Raw genomic sequence first — 18,032 nt, 5'->3', positions numbered from 1 at the left:
TCTGTGATCCATTCAATGTATTTTGAACTGTTGTTATCGAGCTGTTGATTAGAAACTGAAAGGTTTGTAAATTTTTTTCTGCTTTTAACCTTTTCCAGTTCTTTTTTTCTACTATATTTTTAAAATGATAACTGAAATGTTAACTCTGCTTTTCCACAGATGCTGTCAGACTGGCTACGTTTTGCCAGCAATTTCCACTTTGGTTTCAAATCTCCAGCATTCGCAGTTTTGGTGTTTTATTTTGTTCTTTAAGCCAACACTGCAAACTGCACATTGAGAAACCAGTCAAGAGTATCTTGGCTTGTGGGCTTTGTATGTAAACTGTCCCTGAAGCTTCTTGCTTCTTCCATCTAACCATAGCTTTTCAATTTCCTATGAATAAAGCACTCCTTTATTTATATAGTAAATTGTTGATTATCAAATGCAGATCTCCAGTATAGTGTCTAAGACCTCTCCCTTCATTTGCCCAGTCTAGACTGGTGTATTTGATCTTCATGATATCAGAACGACGTGATCAGTTACATCATCATCTTCCCAAGTTTCTCTCGAATTGGGTATTATTTCAGTTGTTGCAGGTGAAGTGTTGATTGTTGCCATAGGAAAATATTGACTTCTTCAAAATATGACTTATTTTTCTTTTCCTGATCCAGTGTTGTCTAAGAGTGTGGCTGCTGTTACTTGCACCTTGACTGGAAAGAAGACTTTACCATAACCATACCTGCAACCTTGTATGTGTAAAGGCATTTTTTGAGATTTCTTTAGTTAACATCAATGTTAACATTAGCATTTTGTTTTGACTTTATCAGGATTGTTTACATCTTTATATTGTATGAACAATGTTTGCTGATTGGTTGGCAAGTGGTTGGTATCGATGTTACCATGAAGCATGCATCAGTTAACTACCATTAGTGGCTTGGAATTTCAGACCTATGAGGAGTCTGTGAACATTTTACTTCCCACGTAATTGCTAGTGCTTCTTTCTCTATGATTGTATACTTCCATTTAGTCTTTATCTAAGCTCTCAGCCTAAAATAGACGAGTCTTCATGAACTTGCTTAGGAACAGGTCATAGTCCTGTGGATGATGTGACTGTTGCTACTATAGTGAACATGTCTGATTGTAATGTGCTAAAACTAAAATCTTTCAAAAGCTGCAGTCTGTTCCTTACTCCAATAACATTGCTAAATATTTTTCAATAGCTCTGTATGCATTTGAGAAATCTTGCGGGTAAAGATATTGCAACATTTTCCAATTTGATTCACTATGTCTAAGAAGTACTGTGCATCATTTATGCACTTCAGTACTGAAAATTCACTGATCTCTTAGATGTACCATGATGCCTTATTCTTGGATAATGTGACCTAGAAATGTAGTTGATGTTTTTGAGAACTGGCATTTCTCATTTTCTGTAAGGCTTGTATTCTGTAGTGCCTGATGTATTTTCTTGTGTTATTGGGAAGTAACAAAGATTCAGTAGCACAGATTCAGTTAAATTGAAAACATCATAAATAGTAATAAATAGTAAATTTGAGTATTGCTGAAAAAAGATACATTTGTCAAAACATTTTATTAGCATGATTTCTATTGTTATACTGTATGAACTATGTGTGCTGATTTGTTGGTAAGTGGTGGGGGTAGACGTTTTCACAAAGAATGCATCAGCTAACTGCCATGCATTGTTCAAATTTAAACTAGGCAAGATAACACTAGTTGGTCAAGCCATTGCCTTGAAGTACGAACTTCTGTCACCTATTTTGTTCAGTTGAAACAGACAAAAAACAGGACCATGACTATTAATCTACTTAGCATATTCGTTGTTGCTCTGAAAGAGCAGATGAAAACAAATGGAAGAGTTGATTGACGTTTCTCTTTAATGTTGCTCCATCCAGTGTTGTGACTTCATTGGATCTAGGCTAACTGTAGACTGTGGAAACTTCTGCAGATAACCACATCTCTTGTGCAGCTTCTTTGACTCTGACTTTCTACTCGAAACAGAGTACATAGTTCTGCACCTGTATGTTGGTCATGGGCTATCTTCATTCTCATTTGTTTTGTTTTTCAAGAAATTTGTCATCTTTGAGAACTTAGACAGGTGATGACTTGGCAAGATTGATACTTTTGACAGATGTTGTGAAAGCTTGGTGTTGCACTTGTCACTTCTGCAACAAATCATTTCCAATAATTTGTGATCGATTTCCACTGTAAATTGTTTACCAATAGCTACCTGTAGAACTTTGTGATATCGAATATTAGAGTCAGTGTTTCATCCTCCATGTTGGAATAATTGGATTATGTGTATGATCAAACCGCAGCCTTTTTGCAATCTTACGTGATGCACATTCCTATCCCTTTCTGAGATGCTTCAACATCCAGGATTGTCTTTTCCTTAGTTCTTTGTAGGATATTATGAATTGTTGGATACAAGCTTCTGTTGAATCAAACATATTTTGATATCTGAGCAAATTACTGCAGACGCTGGAATCAGTACTGAAAACAAGAAATGTTGGAGATCAAAGCAGGTCAAGTAGCATCCATGGACAGAGAGCAAGCTAAACATTTCGGGTCTAAGTGACTCTTCATCAGAGTTGATGTGATGTGTGGAGGAATGTTCTACTGCCACACATATGGAATATTGAAATTAACGAATGACAATGCTTTGTTGAGAAATGTTTGCAATGAATGGTGCTAGGAAATTTAACAAATCTGAGCCATGTTTACAGTTCTTCTTAATCTTGGGGAGTAGGCTTGTTATGGGACAGATTGCATAAAAAGATTGAGCCAGAAGTGTTGATCTGACCTGGCACTTATTTCTGGTGAAGGCAAGTGCTTCACGGTGAGCTGCTGTTTTAGTGAGTGTGGATTTTGGTTATATTCTTCTTTGGTTTTGTTCATCACTGTAGTATCATTGACGATACATACACATTCCAGCAAAATATTCCAGGAATATTTTCTGTAGTTCTGTCCATATGCTACTGAAATAGATTTTGACTGACAAATTGACTGAAAGAATAGTCTCTGGAAGCAATATCTTCCGATGGATATTTCTGTACATGGCACAGTGCTCATTGTTCTTGACATGTTATATTTTCTGACACAGCTCTGCTGGCATGGTAACTGTCATGATCAGATTCAGTGGAACCATCTGGAATGCCTTGGGTAGATTCACTGCCACCAATCTTTCTGCTTTGAGTTACATAAAAATCCTGATACCAAACTGAATTCATTGGATGAGGAGGCTTCACGAATGGCAATTTTGGGAGAGCTCAGCTTATCAGTGCAAAAGACAAGGCTGAAGCATTTGCGACAATCTTCAGCTAAAAATGCCCAGGGGAAGATGAAGTTTAGAATACAGATACTGAAACATGCTGGTGTACAACTCAGAGATAACTTGAGCAAACACTCTTGTTAGGTCCTCCCAGGTACAGATCTTTAAATTCTGACAGATGCAGCTGTGGTGTCAGTTAACTCTTGCAGGTACTATTTACCCTATACAATAATATTCTGAAAGTGGTGATCCCTTCAGATTTATTTGCCAAGATCCAGCCTGGAGAAAAATTTAGTTCCTGTGAAGTTTGGATTCTGGATTGCCGGAATTTAGTTTAGACATCCCTTTAGTGAAAGGTTTTGATGCATTGGATTCAAATATAACACCTTTCTTTGGAAAGTACGTAATGGAACTGATATACAGAAGGGAATATGCCAATATGTTACATCCAATTACAACATTTAAAAGACATTTGCACATGGACAGGAAAGGTTAAGACAGATATCAACCAAATGCAGACAAATGCATTTATTTTAGTTTAGGCAATCTTGTCATGGTTGAATTAGGCCAAAGGGCCTGTTCAAGCCTATTAACTGCTCCACGAAGTTCTCACTATCAACAAAGCCCCTCTCTCTAGTGAATACTGAAGCAAAAAAACTCATTTAGGGCCTCCCCTACCTCTTCAGACTCCAGGTACAAGTCAATGCATCATATTCTGCAGTATACTCTTCTAAATGTTATTTTGGAAGAGCAACATCAGCTATTGGACCTGCAGAATATGAAACACACCGACATAGTGATGCTGTGCTTTCATAAGGCTGAAGCCATTCTGTTGTGTTGAACCTGCGAGTCCAGACCTCTCAACAAAGTAGCTTGGTACCTCTGCTGCCTCACAATGCCAGGGTTCGATTCCACACTTTGGCAACTCTCTGTGTGGAGTTTGCACATTCTCCCCGTGTCTGCATGGTTTCCTCTGGGTGCTCTGGTTTCCTCCCACAATCCTAAAATGTGCAGATTAGGTGAGTTGGCCATGCTATGTTGTCCATAGTGTCCAGGGATGTGTGAGTTAGGTGGATTAACCATGGGAAAAGGGGTTGGGGACTACATGTGAGTGGGATGCTCTTCAAATGGTAGGTGTTGACTCAATGGGCCAAATGGCCTGTTTCAACACTGTAGGGATTCTATGATTCTATTCTAATTCATAACTATGCGTCAAAATCTTCCAATCCTATTCTCCTGTAAGTGATATCTTCTTTCCTTTCTTCAGAGCCTTCTTCTTTTCCAGCATATTTTTCTAAACTTCTTCTGATGTCTTGGCCTCCATTTGAGGTTTTATAGAGTCATTTTCCTGTTTTTTCACTCAGCTTTATCTTCTGAGGCCCTGTCCTAGTTTCAGAATTTTCCCCTTTCAGCTGTGACCTTCACATTGTTTTAACTTTAGATCCTCTCCCTTACTGGCAACGTATTTTATCTTGTGCTTCATGGAGTAGGAGACCTTTCATCAGGTAAGCCCTTCATCAGAAATGTGTAAATGGACGAGGGCTGAGAGGTATATAGAGGGGTGGGGATGGGGCTGGGGGGAAGGTCGGTGAGATGGAGATAGATGAATGCAGGTGGAAGGTAATAGTGATAGGTCAGTGCGGAGGGTGGAGCGGATAGGTGGGAAGGAAGATGGACAGGTAGGTTGGGTCAAGTGGGTGGTGCCGAGTTGGAGGGTTGCGTCTGGAATGAGGTGGAGGAAGGGGAGATTTGGAAACTGATGTAGTCGATGTTGATGCCTTGTGGTTGGAGGGTCCCGAGGCAGAAGATGGCAGATGGGTTTGGTATGACAGTGGAGGAGGCCCAGGCTTGCATGTCCTTGGGGGAGTGGGAGGGGGAGTTGAAGTGGTTGGCCATAGGGAGGTGGGGTTGTCTGATGCGTGTGTCCCAGAGATGTTCCCTGAACCACTCTGAGTTGACATCCTGTCTCCCCAGTGTAGAGGAGATCACATCAAGAGCAACAGACACTCCACCTCCACTCCCCTATTTAACTCTCAGTCACCTTCCCCCCTCTACATTCCTGATGAAGGGTTTATGCCCAAAACATAGAACATAGAATATTACAGCGCAATATAACTCTTTAGCCTCAATGTTGATACCAATCTGAAGCCCATCTAACCTATACGATTCCATTTTCATCCATTTGTCTATCCAATGACCATTTAAATGCCCTTAAAGTTGGTGAGTCTACTACTATTGCAGGCAGGCTGTTCCATGCCCCTACTACTCTCTGAGTAAAGAAACTACCTCTGACATCTGTCCTATATCTATCACTCCTCAATTTAAAGCTATGTCCCCTTATGCTAGCCATCACCATCCGAAGAAAAAGGCTCTCACTGTCCACCATATCTAACCCTCTGATTATCTTATATGTCTCAATTAAGTCACCTCTCAGCCTTCTTCCCTGTAATGAAAACAGCCTCAAGTCCCTCAGCCTTTCCTTGTGAGATCTTCCCTCCATACCAGGCAATGTCCAGGCAATGTCCCATTAAATCTCCTCTGAACCCTTTCCAAAGTTTCCACATCCTTTCTATAATACGGTGACCAGAACTGTCCTCAATACTCCAAGTGTGGCTGCTCCAGAGTTTTGTACAGCTGTGTCATAACCTTGTGGCTCTGAAATTCAATCCCTCGACTAATAAAAGCTAACACACCCTATGCCTTCTTAACAACCCTATTAACCTGGGTGGCAACTTTCAGGGATCTATGCACATGGACACGAAGATCTCTCTGTTCATCTACATAAGCAAGAATCTTTAAAGTAACCCAGTACTCTGCATTCCTGTTACTCCTTCCAAAGTGAATCACCTCACATTGTTCTGCATTAAACTCCATTTGCCTCCTCTCAGCCTAGCTCTGCAGCTTATTCATGTCCCTCTGTAACCTACAACATCCTTTGGCACTATCCACAACTCCACCAACTTTACTGTCATCCACAAATTGACTAACCCATCCTTCTACACCCTCATCCAGGTCATTTATAAAAATGACAAATAGCAGTGGCCCCAAGACAGATCCTTGCAATACACCACTAGTAACTGAACTCCAGGATGAATATTTCCCATCAACCACTATCCTCTGTCTTCTTTCAGCTAGCCAATTTCTTATTCAAACCTCAATCCCATGCTGCCGTATTTTGTGCAATAACCTACCGTGGGGAACCTTATCAAACGCCTTATTGAAATTCATATACACCACATCAACTGCTTTACCTTCATCTGCCTGTTTGGTCACCTTCTCAAAAAATTCAATAAAGTTTGTGAGGCACCACCTAGCCTTCACAAAACCATGTTGGCTATCCTTAATCAACTTATTCCTTTCTTGATGATTATATATCCTATCTCATATAACTATTTCCCATACTTTACCCACAACCAAAGTAAGGCTCACTGGCCTATAATTTTCAGGGTTGTCTCTACTCCTCTTCTTGAACAAGGGAACATTTGCCATCCTGCAGTTTCCTGGCACTATTCCTTTAGACAATGATGACATAAAGACCAAAGACAAAGGCTCTGCAATCTCCTCCCTGGCTTCCCATAGAATCCTAGAATAAATCCCATCTGGCCCAGGGGACTTATCTATTTTCACACTTTACAGAATTGCTAACACCTCCTCCTTGTGAACCTCAATCCCATCTAGTCTAGTAGCCTGTATCTCAGTATCCTCCTCAACAACATTGTCTTTTCCAATGTGAATACTGACGAAAAATATTCATTTAGCGCTTTCCCTATCTCTTCTGATTCCACGCACAACTTCCCACTACTATCCTTAATTGTCCATAATCTTACTCTCGTCATTCTTTTATTCCTGATATACTTATAGAAAGCATTAGGATTTTCCTTGATCCTATGCGCCAACAACTTTTTATGTCCCGCCCTGGCTCTTGTTGCTATGGATGCTGCCTGATCTGTTGTACTTTTCCAGTGTCACACTTTTTGACTCTGACTCTCCAGCATCTGCAGTCCTCAATTTCTCCTTTATCTTGTGCTTGAAGCCAATCCTGCTATCCAAATATTGAGATGCTAGTCCGCATATCCACTGTCCCTGAGAGTGCTTGCACCATATTTCTAAGTAAAGCTCTTCAACATTCTTTTCTTTACATCAGTACATAGCAAGTTATCAAATACAGCTCTCTTAGATAATGTCTGAGACCTGCCTCTTTACGTGCTCATTCTAGACTAGTGTATTCCATATTATTGATATCAAAATCATATCAGCAGTTACATTGTCCTCATTTACTTATATCTTATTATACCATAATGCAGAAAGAAAATGAAGGTCTGATTCAAAAATGAGCAGGAGATGAGTGAGGTAATGGTGTAGGAGTGGGGACTGGGAAATTAATATACCTTGCTGCAAAATATTCAGGGAAGATGGGGGAAAGAAAAAGGAAGTTAGCAGTATTAATCAGAGAAACAGTTAAACTTCTGACAAGCATGTTGCAGTTGAGTGAGCCACGTTGATTGGAATTAAGGAAGAGTATTTTCTACTGAGTATGTAAACTGGGAGAAAGTGAGGACTGCAGATGCTGGAGATCAGAGCTGAAAATGTGTTGCTGGAAAAGCGCAGCAGGTCAGGCAGCATCCAAGGAGCAGGAGAATCAATGTTTCGGGCATTCCTGAAGAAGGGCTCATGCCCAAAACGTCGATTCGCCTGCTCCTTGGATGCTGCCTGACCTGCTGTGCTTTTCCAGCAACACATTTTCAGCTCTGAGTGTGTAAACTGATCAACATTGGGAAGGAGAGAGCAGGGCAAATTTGGAGTTGAGATACATAAAGTTGCAAGAACTACAGTATAATGATACCAGGGACTTCAGTTACCTTAAAATAAACTGGGATAAGAACAGTAGAAAGGGCAAAGTAGAGAGGTAGTCTGTAATTTATTACAAGAAGAATGTAATCAGTGTGTTTCAAGTCCAATAGGACGAAAGCATTGCTAGATCTAGTTCTACGGAAATAAGTGGTGCAAATGGAGCATGTTTCAATGGAAGTGCATGTTGCAGTAGGAGAACATGTGGGGAACATTTAGAATAGATCTGGAAACTGACAAGGAAAATCAGATATAAAAACATGTGGCGGAGAACTAGTTTGCATGAGTTGAAAATGATCTGGAATCAAAATTTGATTCCAACAGGCAAAACAGTAAATGAACAACAAAAGGCAGTTATTGAGATGATGTAGGTACAGGAAAATGTGAAGTTCTGCACTTGGCAGGAAGGGGGGAGCTAAATATTTCTTCTCTTAGAAAGTAGTGTATTTATAGAATTCTTTTACTGCTGAGGGCTTTAGAAGCTGGAGTATATTCAAGGCTGAGATAAACTGATTTTAAACCACTAAGAGAATAAAGAGTTGTGGAGGAAATTTAAGAAGGTGGTTTTAGGATTATCAGATTATCTATGTTCCCATTGAATGGAGGAGCAGATCGCTGGGTTGGTTGAATGACAATCTTCTGCTCCTGTGTCTCATTGTCTTATGTTTCTGCAAAAAGAAATTGCTTTGTTGTGAAGGATTGAAGTAACTGAAGAAGACTATGCTGACTGGAATTTAGATGAAGAACATCTAATCTTACAGAAACTTATCCCATAGATGTAATTGGGTTCATAAACATACATGTTTCCATTTCTGACCAGCAAGGTGTACCTGTGAAAGTAATTCTAGGGGACTGGGGAGTATTCATGATATGGTAATAAATGCAAAGTCAGTTTCCAACTATGAACCTCAGAGAAGTCAACATGCCTGAGAGCTAAATTCTGAGAACTTAATAACAACATTGTATTCCGCTGCCAGGAAACTGAATTTTTGCTTCTCACCGTATTCAGTTCCCAAGCCCACCCCTTTAAAAGCTATGGTTTACTTGGAAAACTCCATCCATAATAGTCATTCTTCTAAAATCAATTAATTTAATATACTTTAAATGTGAGTTTCAAGTTATTGTAAACACTAGTTTTGAAAGATTAATACCATTTTGCACTTATCAGTGATCTATTAAATATTGATTCAACATAACTATTTTAAGACTTTTGCTCTTGAGAAAAGACTTTAAAATGATTTAATTTACGAAGATGAGAGCTATTATTACAATCTAACAACTAAATCTTCTTTGTTTACAGATGATGGCAAGCTGTCCTTTGATGAATTCAAGGCTTACTTTACAGATGGAGTCCTGAATTCAGAAGAGATGCATGAATTGTTTCGTACTATTGATAGCAATAATACCGAGTAAGAATATTAATACTTTATTCTAGTTGTAAAACAATACAATTCCACATTCATTTATTTTAAAAATTGGTAGTATTTTAGGTAATATTCCAAAATTCGGTAATTTTTCACAATTATTAACAGTATTAAAAGTATTAACAGTGCAAAGGCATCAAGTCGGTACCGGGTCCACTTTTCTTTGTCGTTTATATAAATGATTTGTATAAGAATATAGAAGGCGTAGTTAATAAGTTGGCAGATGACACGAAAATTGATGGTATAGTGGATAGTGAATGGTGTTATCTAATATTACAAAGAGATCTTGATCAATTGGGTCAATGGACTGAGGAGGTGCCAGATAGAGTTTAATTGGAATATTGCATTGTGGTAAAACATATAAGGGCAAGAATTATACAATTAATGGTTGGGTCCTGGGTAGTGTTGTAAAATAGAAAGACCTAGTTATTTAGGTACAAAATTCTTTGAAGTTTGCATCACAAGTAGATGGGGTGGTTAAAAAGGCATTTTTAAAAAGGCTTGCCTTTTTTGCTCAGAAGTTTGAATGTAGGGGTTGGGACATCATGTTGAAGTTGTAGAGAACATTGGTGAGGCCTCTTTTGGAGTACAGTATGCAGTTCTGGTCGTCCTGCTATAGGAAGGATATTATTATATTGGAGAAAATTCAGAAAGGGTTTACAAGATGTTGCTGGAAATGAAGAGTTTGACTTAGAAAAATAGGCTGGATAGGCTGGGCCTTTCTTCATCAGAGCATTGGAGGTTGACAGGTGACCTTATAAAAGTTTATAAAATCATGAGGGGCATAGATAAGGTGAATAGTAAGTGTCTTTTCCCAAGGGGATCAAATTAATAACTAAAGGGCATATTTTTACAGTGAGAGGAGAAAATTTTAGGAAAGACATGAGGGGCAATTTTTTACACAGTGCGTTTGTGTGAAATGAACTGCCAGAATGAGTGATAGATGCTGGTACAGTTACAACATTTAAAAGACACTTGGATTAGTACATAAATAGGAAAAGTTTGGAGGGATATGGGCCAAATGCAGGCAAGTGGGACTAGTTTAGTTTATGGAAGTGACATTACACAACTTTGCTTTATTTTTCCAATGACTGACATGAAATTCAGTGTAGTTCAGCTTTGTATTCAAGATATCCTAACCTCATATACTTCTCTCCCTCCGTAGCAATCATATGTGCCATACATAAACTCAATAGTGGAGGAGTTATTGGGCTGGCTTTTAAATTGCTGTTATCTTGGGAATGGTGGGTAGTAGCAAACCTGGCATAAGATCAAAGTGTTTGTCAGTGCCTTTTTACACAGCCAGTGTATTCATGTATTATATACAGGTTTCTCCACCAATTTCTCCGCAATCACTCAATGATGGTCAATACAACCCCCTGTGCAGTTATTGGTTGTGAGGTGGGTGGGGGGGTACCTCTATTCGCTGCTTAACCCTGGTATTCCAGGATCTCTTCTCTCGCAAAGAGGAAATGAGAGCAATGCGCAAGAGTAATGCCAAGACAAATGGATAGAATACATGTATTGAGGGTGACTATGAGGGAGAGGAGTGACATTGCATTGAGATGATAGCATATATCATGCTGGATGGATAATTGGGGACATGATATGTATAGCTAGAGAGGTCTGGATTCATCAATAGGTAAGTTGGCATGAGGAATAATGTGGTGTACAAGTTTAAAAGGCAGAATGAGGGTGACTGTTGTGACACCCATAATAGGATCTACTTAACTTTGTCACTGCTGGTATTCTTCCTGCACTGTTCAAGGCAGTAAATCACTTTTGTCACTAAATCCAGGAACATAACTGTATACTATACTCCTGACACTCATTAACTACACCTATTTGACTTCACTGCCATGATTCTTCCCCTCATCAATAAGGAATATACAGGTGATAACAGATTGATTAAAAATATCTATCTCACTGTGGAGCCTTACAGGATATAACATTAAACGGAAGCATTATGAAAATAAAGTGAAATGTCATTCTATGTTCTTCATAGAATGTAGAACACTACTGCACATGAATACACCCTTTGGCCCACCATGTCTGTGTAGGCCATGATGTCATTCGAATTAATCCCATCTGCCTCCACTCCCTCTATTCCCTTAATGTTCATCTATCTGTCTAAATGCATTTTAAACAATGCTCTCACTTCCTTGAGTTGTGCTTCCAAATTCAGAATCCATCAAACATCCTGTTAAATACTTGGATTGAAATTAATTCATACAGGTTAGCATCAGATACTGGTGTGTCAATGGAACAGCAGCAACTAAGATATTTGGGCTTTCACTTGGTATTTCAGACACTACAATTGAGCAAGGTCAGAGACCAGAGGTAAGGGCAGCAGTGGAGCGACTATGTTAGAGACTACAGGCAGATATTGAATCATGGGTCTATCAATAAACAAGGTAGAGTACAAGCCAAGTGTATATACCATAAAATGTTCCAGCCACAATGTGCATATTTGTAGATGGTTTGGGGTGTCTATTACAACTGCAAATGGCATGAAGTTGCAGACCTTTGCACTGATCTCTTCACCCATGTAAAGACCTAGGTAGAATATCAGATGAGTTCATATAGGCCTCACTGATGGCTTGCACACTATAACTGGAATATAGTCAGCATGGAAGGTTTCCTAGGTACAGGCTTGGAAGATTCAACTTTGTGGGATTCCAATCATATTTTGAAGAATTCTGGCAAATAATTAGTCATTGTTGGGATTTCCATTCCATTTCAGGTATTTGACCACACTTTCAAGAGCTGCCAGCCAATGGGAGAGCCAGTGGGCCAGCAGCACCACTGAGAGTAATGACTATTGCTGCGACTGTAGCTAGCTGAGAGGAAGTCCTGTGAATAGGTTGCCCTTTCAATAGCTTATGGAAATGGTCAGGCATTTTCCAACAAGAGGGAAGTGAATGTAGGAGTTGGTGGCTGTGGGGCTGTCTTAGGTGTCAGAGTTGAGGAGACAGGTCTAAGGGCCATACAGGTGCCTGGTTAGGAGGGCAGCTTGATCCATGTCCACATGAAGGCCAACAGTCGTGCCCTCACAAAAGGACAAATGGGGTAGTCAATGGTGGAAACTTCACAGCTTAGAGAGTACCAGCAGCAATCAGTATCAAAGTAACCTAACTCTATTTCTTCTGAAGCCACAGGTGATGCACTATATCATAGTGTTAGGAAGAGGAAGAATAAAGATTTATAAATGCAGTTCCCCTTTTGGTGAAGGGTCCTTTTTCTACCAGTAAAGTGCGAACGGTGATAGAAGGAGGCCCTTAATTGGTGAGGTAAGTGGTTCAACCAACCTCTGAGCAAGCCAGTTCTGCCCCTCCTTCTCTACATTGGTAAAATTCCATAATAATGGAAGACACTGGGTGCTCCATCCCCCTGCCTTCCAGACTATCTCTAATGGGCTGGTAGAGAAACAGCCTTATGAAAACCATCTTACACGGAAGCAATCCTGACTATCTAATTCCTGACCGATCAGCAATTTATTGCTTTTGGATAGACTTTGAGAATGATTATGGTGACAGAGGGCGTGGAAGGCATGCCCTCACCGAAGTACAGATGGGGCAGTCAATGGTGGAAACCTCACAGCTTAGAGAGTGCCAGCAGCAAACAGTATCAAAGTAACCTGACTCTATTTCTTCTGAAGCCACAGGTGATGCACTGTATAATAGTGTAAGAAAGAGGAAGAATAAAGATTTATAAATGGTTAAGATATGTGTTATATTATGTTAATTTGTTAGGTTTATGTTCAGTTCTTGAGCCAATTAAATATTATTTGTTTTCACCATTTTCCTTGTTACCCTTTTGTATATTCCTGTGATGAATGATACAACAGAAGTTTGTGACTATTCAAGGCCTCACTTATTAGCTTCCTATGAATGTCACAGCTCCATTTGAAGTGGATATTCATTTTCTACAAGCAGCCACCTAGAAAGAAGGCATGAGTTGTAGGTGCCATTGTTGGACTGGGGTGGACAAAGTTAAAAATCACACAACACCAGGTATAGTCTAACAGGTTCATTTGTAGGCACTAGCTTTCGAAGTGCTGCTCCTTCATCAGGTGGTTGATCATCAGAAAGAAGGCATAAAAGCTCAAGGAGGATGGACTGCAGCAGGATTAAATATTCATAGCTATTTGAAGACACCAGTAAATGTAGTTGTACAGTATTTGTGGTTGTAGTGACTAGTTGCCCACTAGAGGACTTTCTGGATACTGAGTACTCCTGAATGACCTAAGGGCATTCACCATTACATCTGTGTTCGATCTGTGATACTCAACAACTGTGGGAAGCCAAATAGAGACATATGGCCAAGCACCCACTCATTCTGACTCACAAGAAACCTCATGGCTGATTTAAGTCTAATTGTGTGAAAGGTTTTGTACTGGGAGGTTGTTTTCAAATGTCTCGAGGCTGTTTTTGCACAATGGGAGATTACATTCACAATTTAAGAAAAGTGTTCTGATCAGCATTGGAGGCAAATTTTACACAATTGCCTTGTCCTGGCAAACAAGCCATCAAACACTTAATCTATGAGATCATTCTGCAAATGTAGGTAGAATGGAATATAACCCCTACAGTGTGGAAACAGGCCCTTCAAAGAGTAACCCACCCAGAGCCATTCCCCTATTGCTCTACATTTACCCCTGACTGAAGCACCTAACCTATGCATCCCTGAACACTATGGGCAATTTATCATGGCCAATTCACCTAATTTGCACATCTTTGAACTGTGGAAGGAAACTGGAGCACCCAGAGAAACCCACGCAGACACGGGCAAAATGTGCAAACTCCACACAGATAGTCGCCCAACCTGCCTGTTAACATTTGATACAAAACAGACATTGCAGGTCTAGCAGCGTCTATGCAGAGAAAACAGAGTTAACATGACACTTCAGAGTTTGTTGAGTTCTGAAGAAGGATCACTGGACTCAAAACATTAACTCTATTTTTCTCTCCACACATGCTGCAATTTCAGTTTATGTTTCAAAAGTCCAGCATCTGCAGTTCTTTATTTTGTATTGTGTTTGATCCTGAGTATCCTCAGAAACTGGTGTTCTAATATTTCAAGGAAGCGTGTCTTCTGCTTTTGCATTCTGTGTTGCGTTGCCCCATGTGAGCTACACTTGCTACACTTCATTGTTCATCCCTGTTCTCCAAACAGGCAGCACATTTGTAAGGAACAAGCTGGTGCAGCTCTTGCTGTCAGTGCTCTTTTTGTTCCTGGTTCTGCTGGTACTATTCATATAATAATCATTAGAGCCACACTAAGTTAAAGTGAAACAGTATAAGCAGTGCCAGAGTAGAAATCAGCCAAAAAACACCAGAGATTTTGTATTCGTAAAATGCTTTTCATTTTCCCTGTACATACTTTTCAAACTGATGCAAGCACAATAACCAATTTGCACACAGGATGCGATGATAACTATGTTTGCTTTTCTTCTCGTGTTAATTGGCCAAGATTCTGTCGATAGCTCCATTGCTCATACTGCCATGGGATCTATTATATCCATCCAAGAGGGCACACAGGGCCTTAGTTTGACATCTCATCCAAAAGACACACCCCTCCAACAATGGAGCACCTCCTCAGTACTACAATGGAGTTTCAGATTTTCATACGCGAGTGGGATTCAAACTGGAAAATTGCGACCCAGAGGAAGAGGTACAGCTGAGGTACAGCTGACACAAATCCTTAACTTTCTAAGGTTGCAAAAGTAACCTTGCAAAGTGTGAAAGTGCCTTCTAGACTTTTAAGGGTGAAATCCCCAGGACAAGCACTGTGAACAAAGCCTTTCACAGAATCAGACAAAATCAGTGGTGAGGTTTCCTTGCTTTTTGGCATATTTCTTTGTTGGGTCATCAATCCCTCTCATAGCAATGCATATTTACATCGCTTTCACGGGCCAGTTCTGGGAAGCCTGGCATACACGTGAGTCCGAAGTAAATTTCAAAAGCCATGTTAATATCATCTTAACTGACCAACCAACCTATTGAAATTGATACCCTGTCTTTTCAAGGGGTCTGCTTGAACTCAAACTAATATATTCTAGTTAAATGCACAAGTAGGCAGCTTTCTTACAGAAAATGAGAAGTTTGTGAGTGCTTCAATGTTGAAAAGTTATTTTGATTCACTTTAGGGTTTACATTTTCCAGTTAATTTGCACATTTAAGATGGATTGAAAATTTAGTGCAATTCATGCACTATCTGCATACAACAGCATAGGGTGCATACCATGATAGCCAGCAGATGTATCCAACTTGAGGGATTTTTCAGCATCAATTTCTCTCCTATAGCTGTTTCATAAATATATCATGTCTTCCTCGGATATGTGTACTTTTATTTCTTCTATCATTTAGAAAAAAAATCAATCAAAATAATATTACAGATAAAGTGCCAATTCTCCCAAAACTTTGAGGCTAGGTTAATGCCCTACATGAGCCTTCTCCCACGTTATTCCATTTCACCCTAACTATGTGTTGCCGTTTATTTAAACTCTCTGCTATTCTTTCATCCTCCACCAAAAAACATACTGATAAAACATTTGGGGGGGATCTAGGGAATTATTCTTCAGTGAATTAAAACAGAAAGGGCTGGAGAAGCTCAGCAGGTCTGGCAGTCCCTGTAGAAAGAAAAAGGGTAAGCATTTTGACTCAACCAAGATGTACAAGCAATGACCTAGTTACTTACCTGGTTTTGGCTGTGGAATTTGAATTCAATAAAAATCTGGAATATTTTAGGTAAGAAAAGCAACCATTGTTACCTGGCCTGGCCTGGCCCCCATGAGATTCCAGGACCATCGAAATGCAGATGACTCTCAACAGCATCCTGAAATATCCAAGGAAGCCATTTGTTATATCAACTGCTGAAAAGTCTCAAAAAAGGGATGTAATGAAATGGACCATCATGCATTGGCTAAAGCGCCAGAAATGACTACGCTAAACACAGCCCAGCTGCTCAAAATTCTCCTTATCGACATTCAAGAGCTGGTCTCAATTAGTCAAGCAATGGAATCAACCCTTACATGCAATTTATAAAACATTTAAGAGGGGAACAAGGGAATTATTTTTAAATGAATTAAAACAGAATGTGCTAGAGAAACTCAGCAGATATCGCAATCTCTGTCATGGTTCCAAGGAAGGTTCACTTGATTTCTCCCCACAGATGCTGCCAGACCTGCTGAGCTTTTCCAGCAATTTCTATTTGTGTTTCTGGCAGTCTCTAACCCAGTCAGATCCAGCAGAGGAGATGGCACAGTCAGGAGGGAGTTGCCCTCGGAATCCTCAACATTGACTTTGGACCCAGTGAAGTTGTATAGCATCAGGTCAAATATGGGCAATGAAACCGCCTGCTGATTATCACGTACTGTCCTCTCTTGGCTGATGAATCAATACTCCTCCATGTTGAGCAAAACATGGCAGAAGTACTGAAGGTGGCAAGGCTGCAACATGTAAAGTGGCTGGGAGGGTTTCAATGTCTACCACCAAGAATGACTTGATAGCTGCTACACTGGGTCTGTGAAAGGTGGTGAGGGAACTACAAGAGCAGAAAACATACTTAACCTCATCCTTACTAATTTGCCAGCTACAGATGCATTTGTCCATGATAGTATAGGAGCAGACTTTATGGAGACAAAGTCTATTGTCAAGTTGAGGATACACTCCATTGTCATGACAAAATATATCCATTTGACACAAAGTGAGATAGATTTTGAACAGATCTTGCAACTCAAGAGTGGGCATCTAACAGCTGCAAGGGCGATCAACAAAAGAATTTTATTCCAACACAATCTGTAACCTCATGGCCCAGCATTACCCCAGCCAGAAGTGCTGATTGAATCATCCATCCTGACCTTTTTCAGAGGTCCCCAGCTTTACAGATGCCAGTCTTCAGCCAATTCAATGTATTCCATATGATTTCAAGTAATGACTGAAGACACTGGTCACTGTAGAAATTATGGGCCCTGACGGCATACCAGCAACTATTTAAAATGTGCTGCAGAACTTGCCATGCCACTGGCCTAGCTGTTACAACACTGGCATCTACCCGATAATGTGGAAAATTGTTGCATATATGTCCTGTACATTAAAAAAAAGGTGAAAATTTATGAAATATGTCTTCACCAATGCTATCAAGCAGCATTTGCTTAGCAATAAGCTACTTGCTGAAACTCAGTCAGAGTTCTGGCAGTTTTACTCAGTTCCTGACCCCATACAGCTTTGATGAAATAAGAATTCCATTCTGGTGATGAGCTGAGAATGACTGCCATTAACATCAGGGCCAATTTGACCAAATGTGGCATCAAACCTAGAAGTCAAGCAGAAACTTTCCAAAGGTTAGAGCTGTACCGAGCACAAAGGAAAGTGGCTGTGGATTTTGGAGTTCAGTCATCTCAGTTCCAGGATATTGTTGCAAGTTTCATCAGGATAGTGTCATAAGACAAACCACCTTCAGTTGCTTCATCAATCACCTTCCATCCATCATGA

At 40.0% G+C, this 18,032-nt stretch overlaps 1 protein-coding gene across 1 annotated transcript in view; it reads left to right on the top strand.

Annotated features, from left to right (window-relative positions):
• necab1 (N-terminal EF-hand calcium binding protein 1) overlaps positions 1–18,032 on the top strand; it is a 159,061-nt gene that overhangs the window by 24,183 nt on the left and 116,846 nt on the right. The window contains exon 3 of the mRNA XM_072570269.1: positions 9,414–9,522. Coding sequence (XP_072426370.1) covers positions 9,414–9,522 — 109 coding nt within the window. The remainder of the gene's footprint in view (positions 1–9,413; positions 9,523–18,032) is intronic.

The sequence above is a fragment of the Chiloscyllium punctatum genome, chromosome 5 (genome assembly GCF_047496795.1).
Source record: "Chiloscyllium punctatum isolate Juve2018m chromosome 5, sChiPun1.3, whole genome shotgun sequence".
In the NCBI taxonomy this organism is placed as follows: Eukaryota; Metazoa; Chordata; class Chondrichthyes; order Orectolobiformes; family Hemiscylliidae; genus Chiloscyllium; species Chiloscyllium punctatum.
Note: the sequence above shows the minus strand (reverse complement) of the source record. Positions and strands in the feature narration are given on the sequence as shown.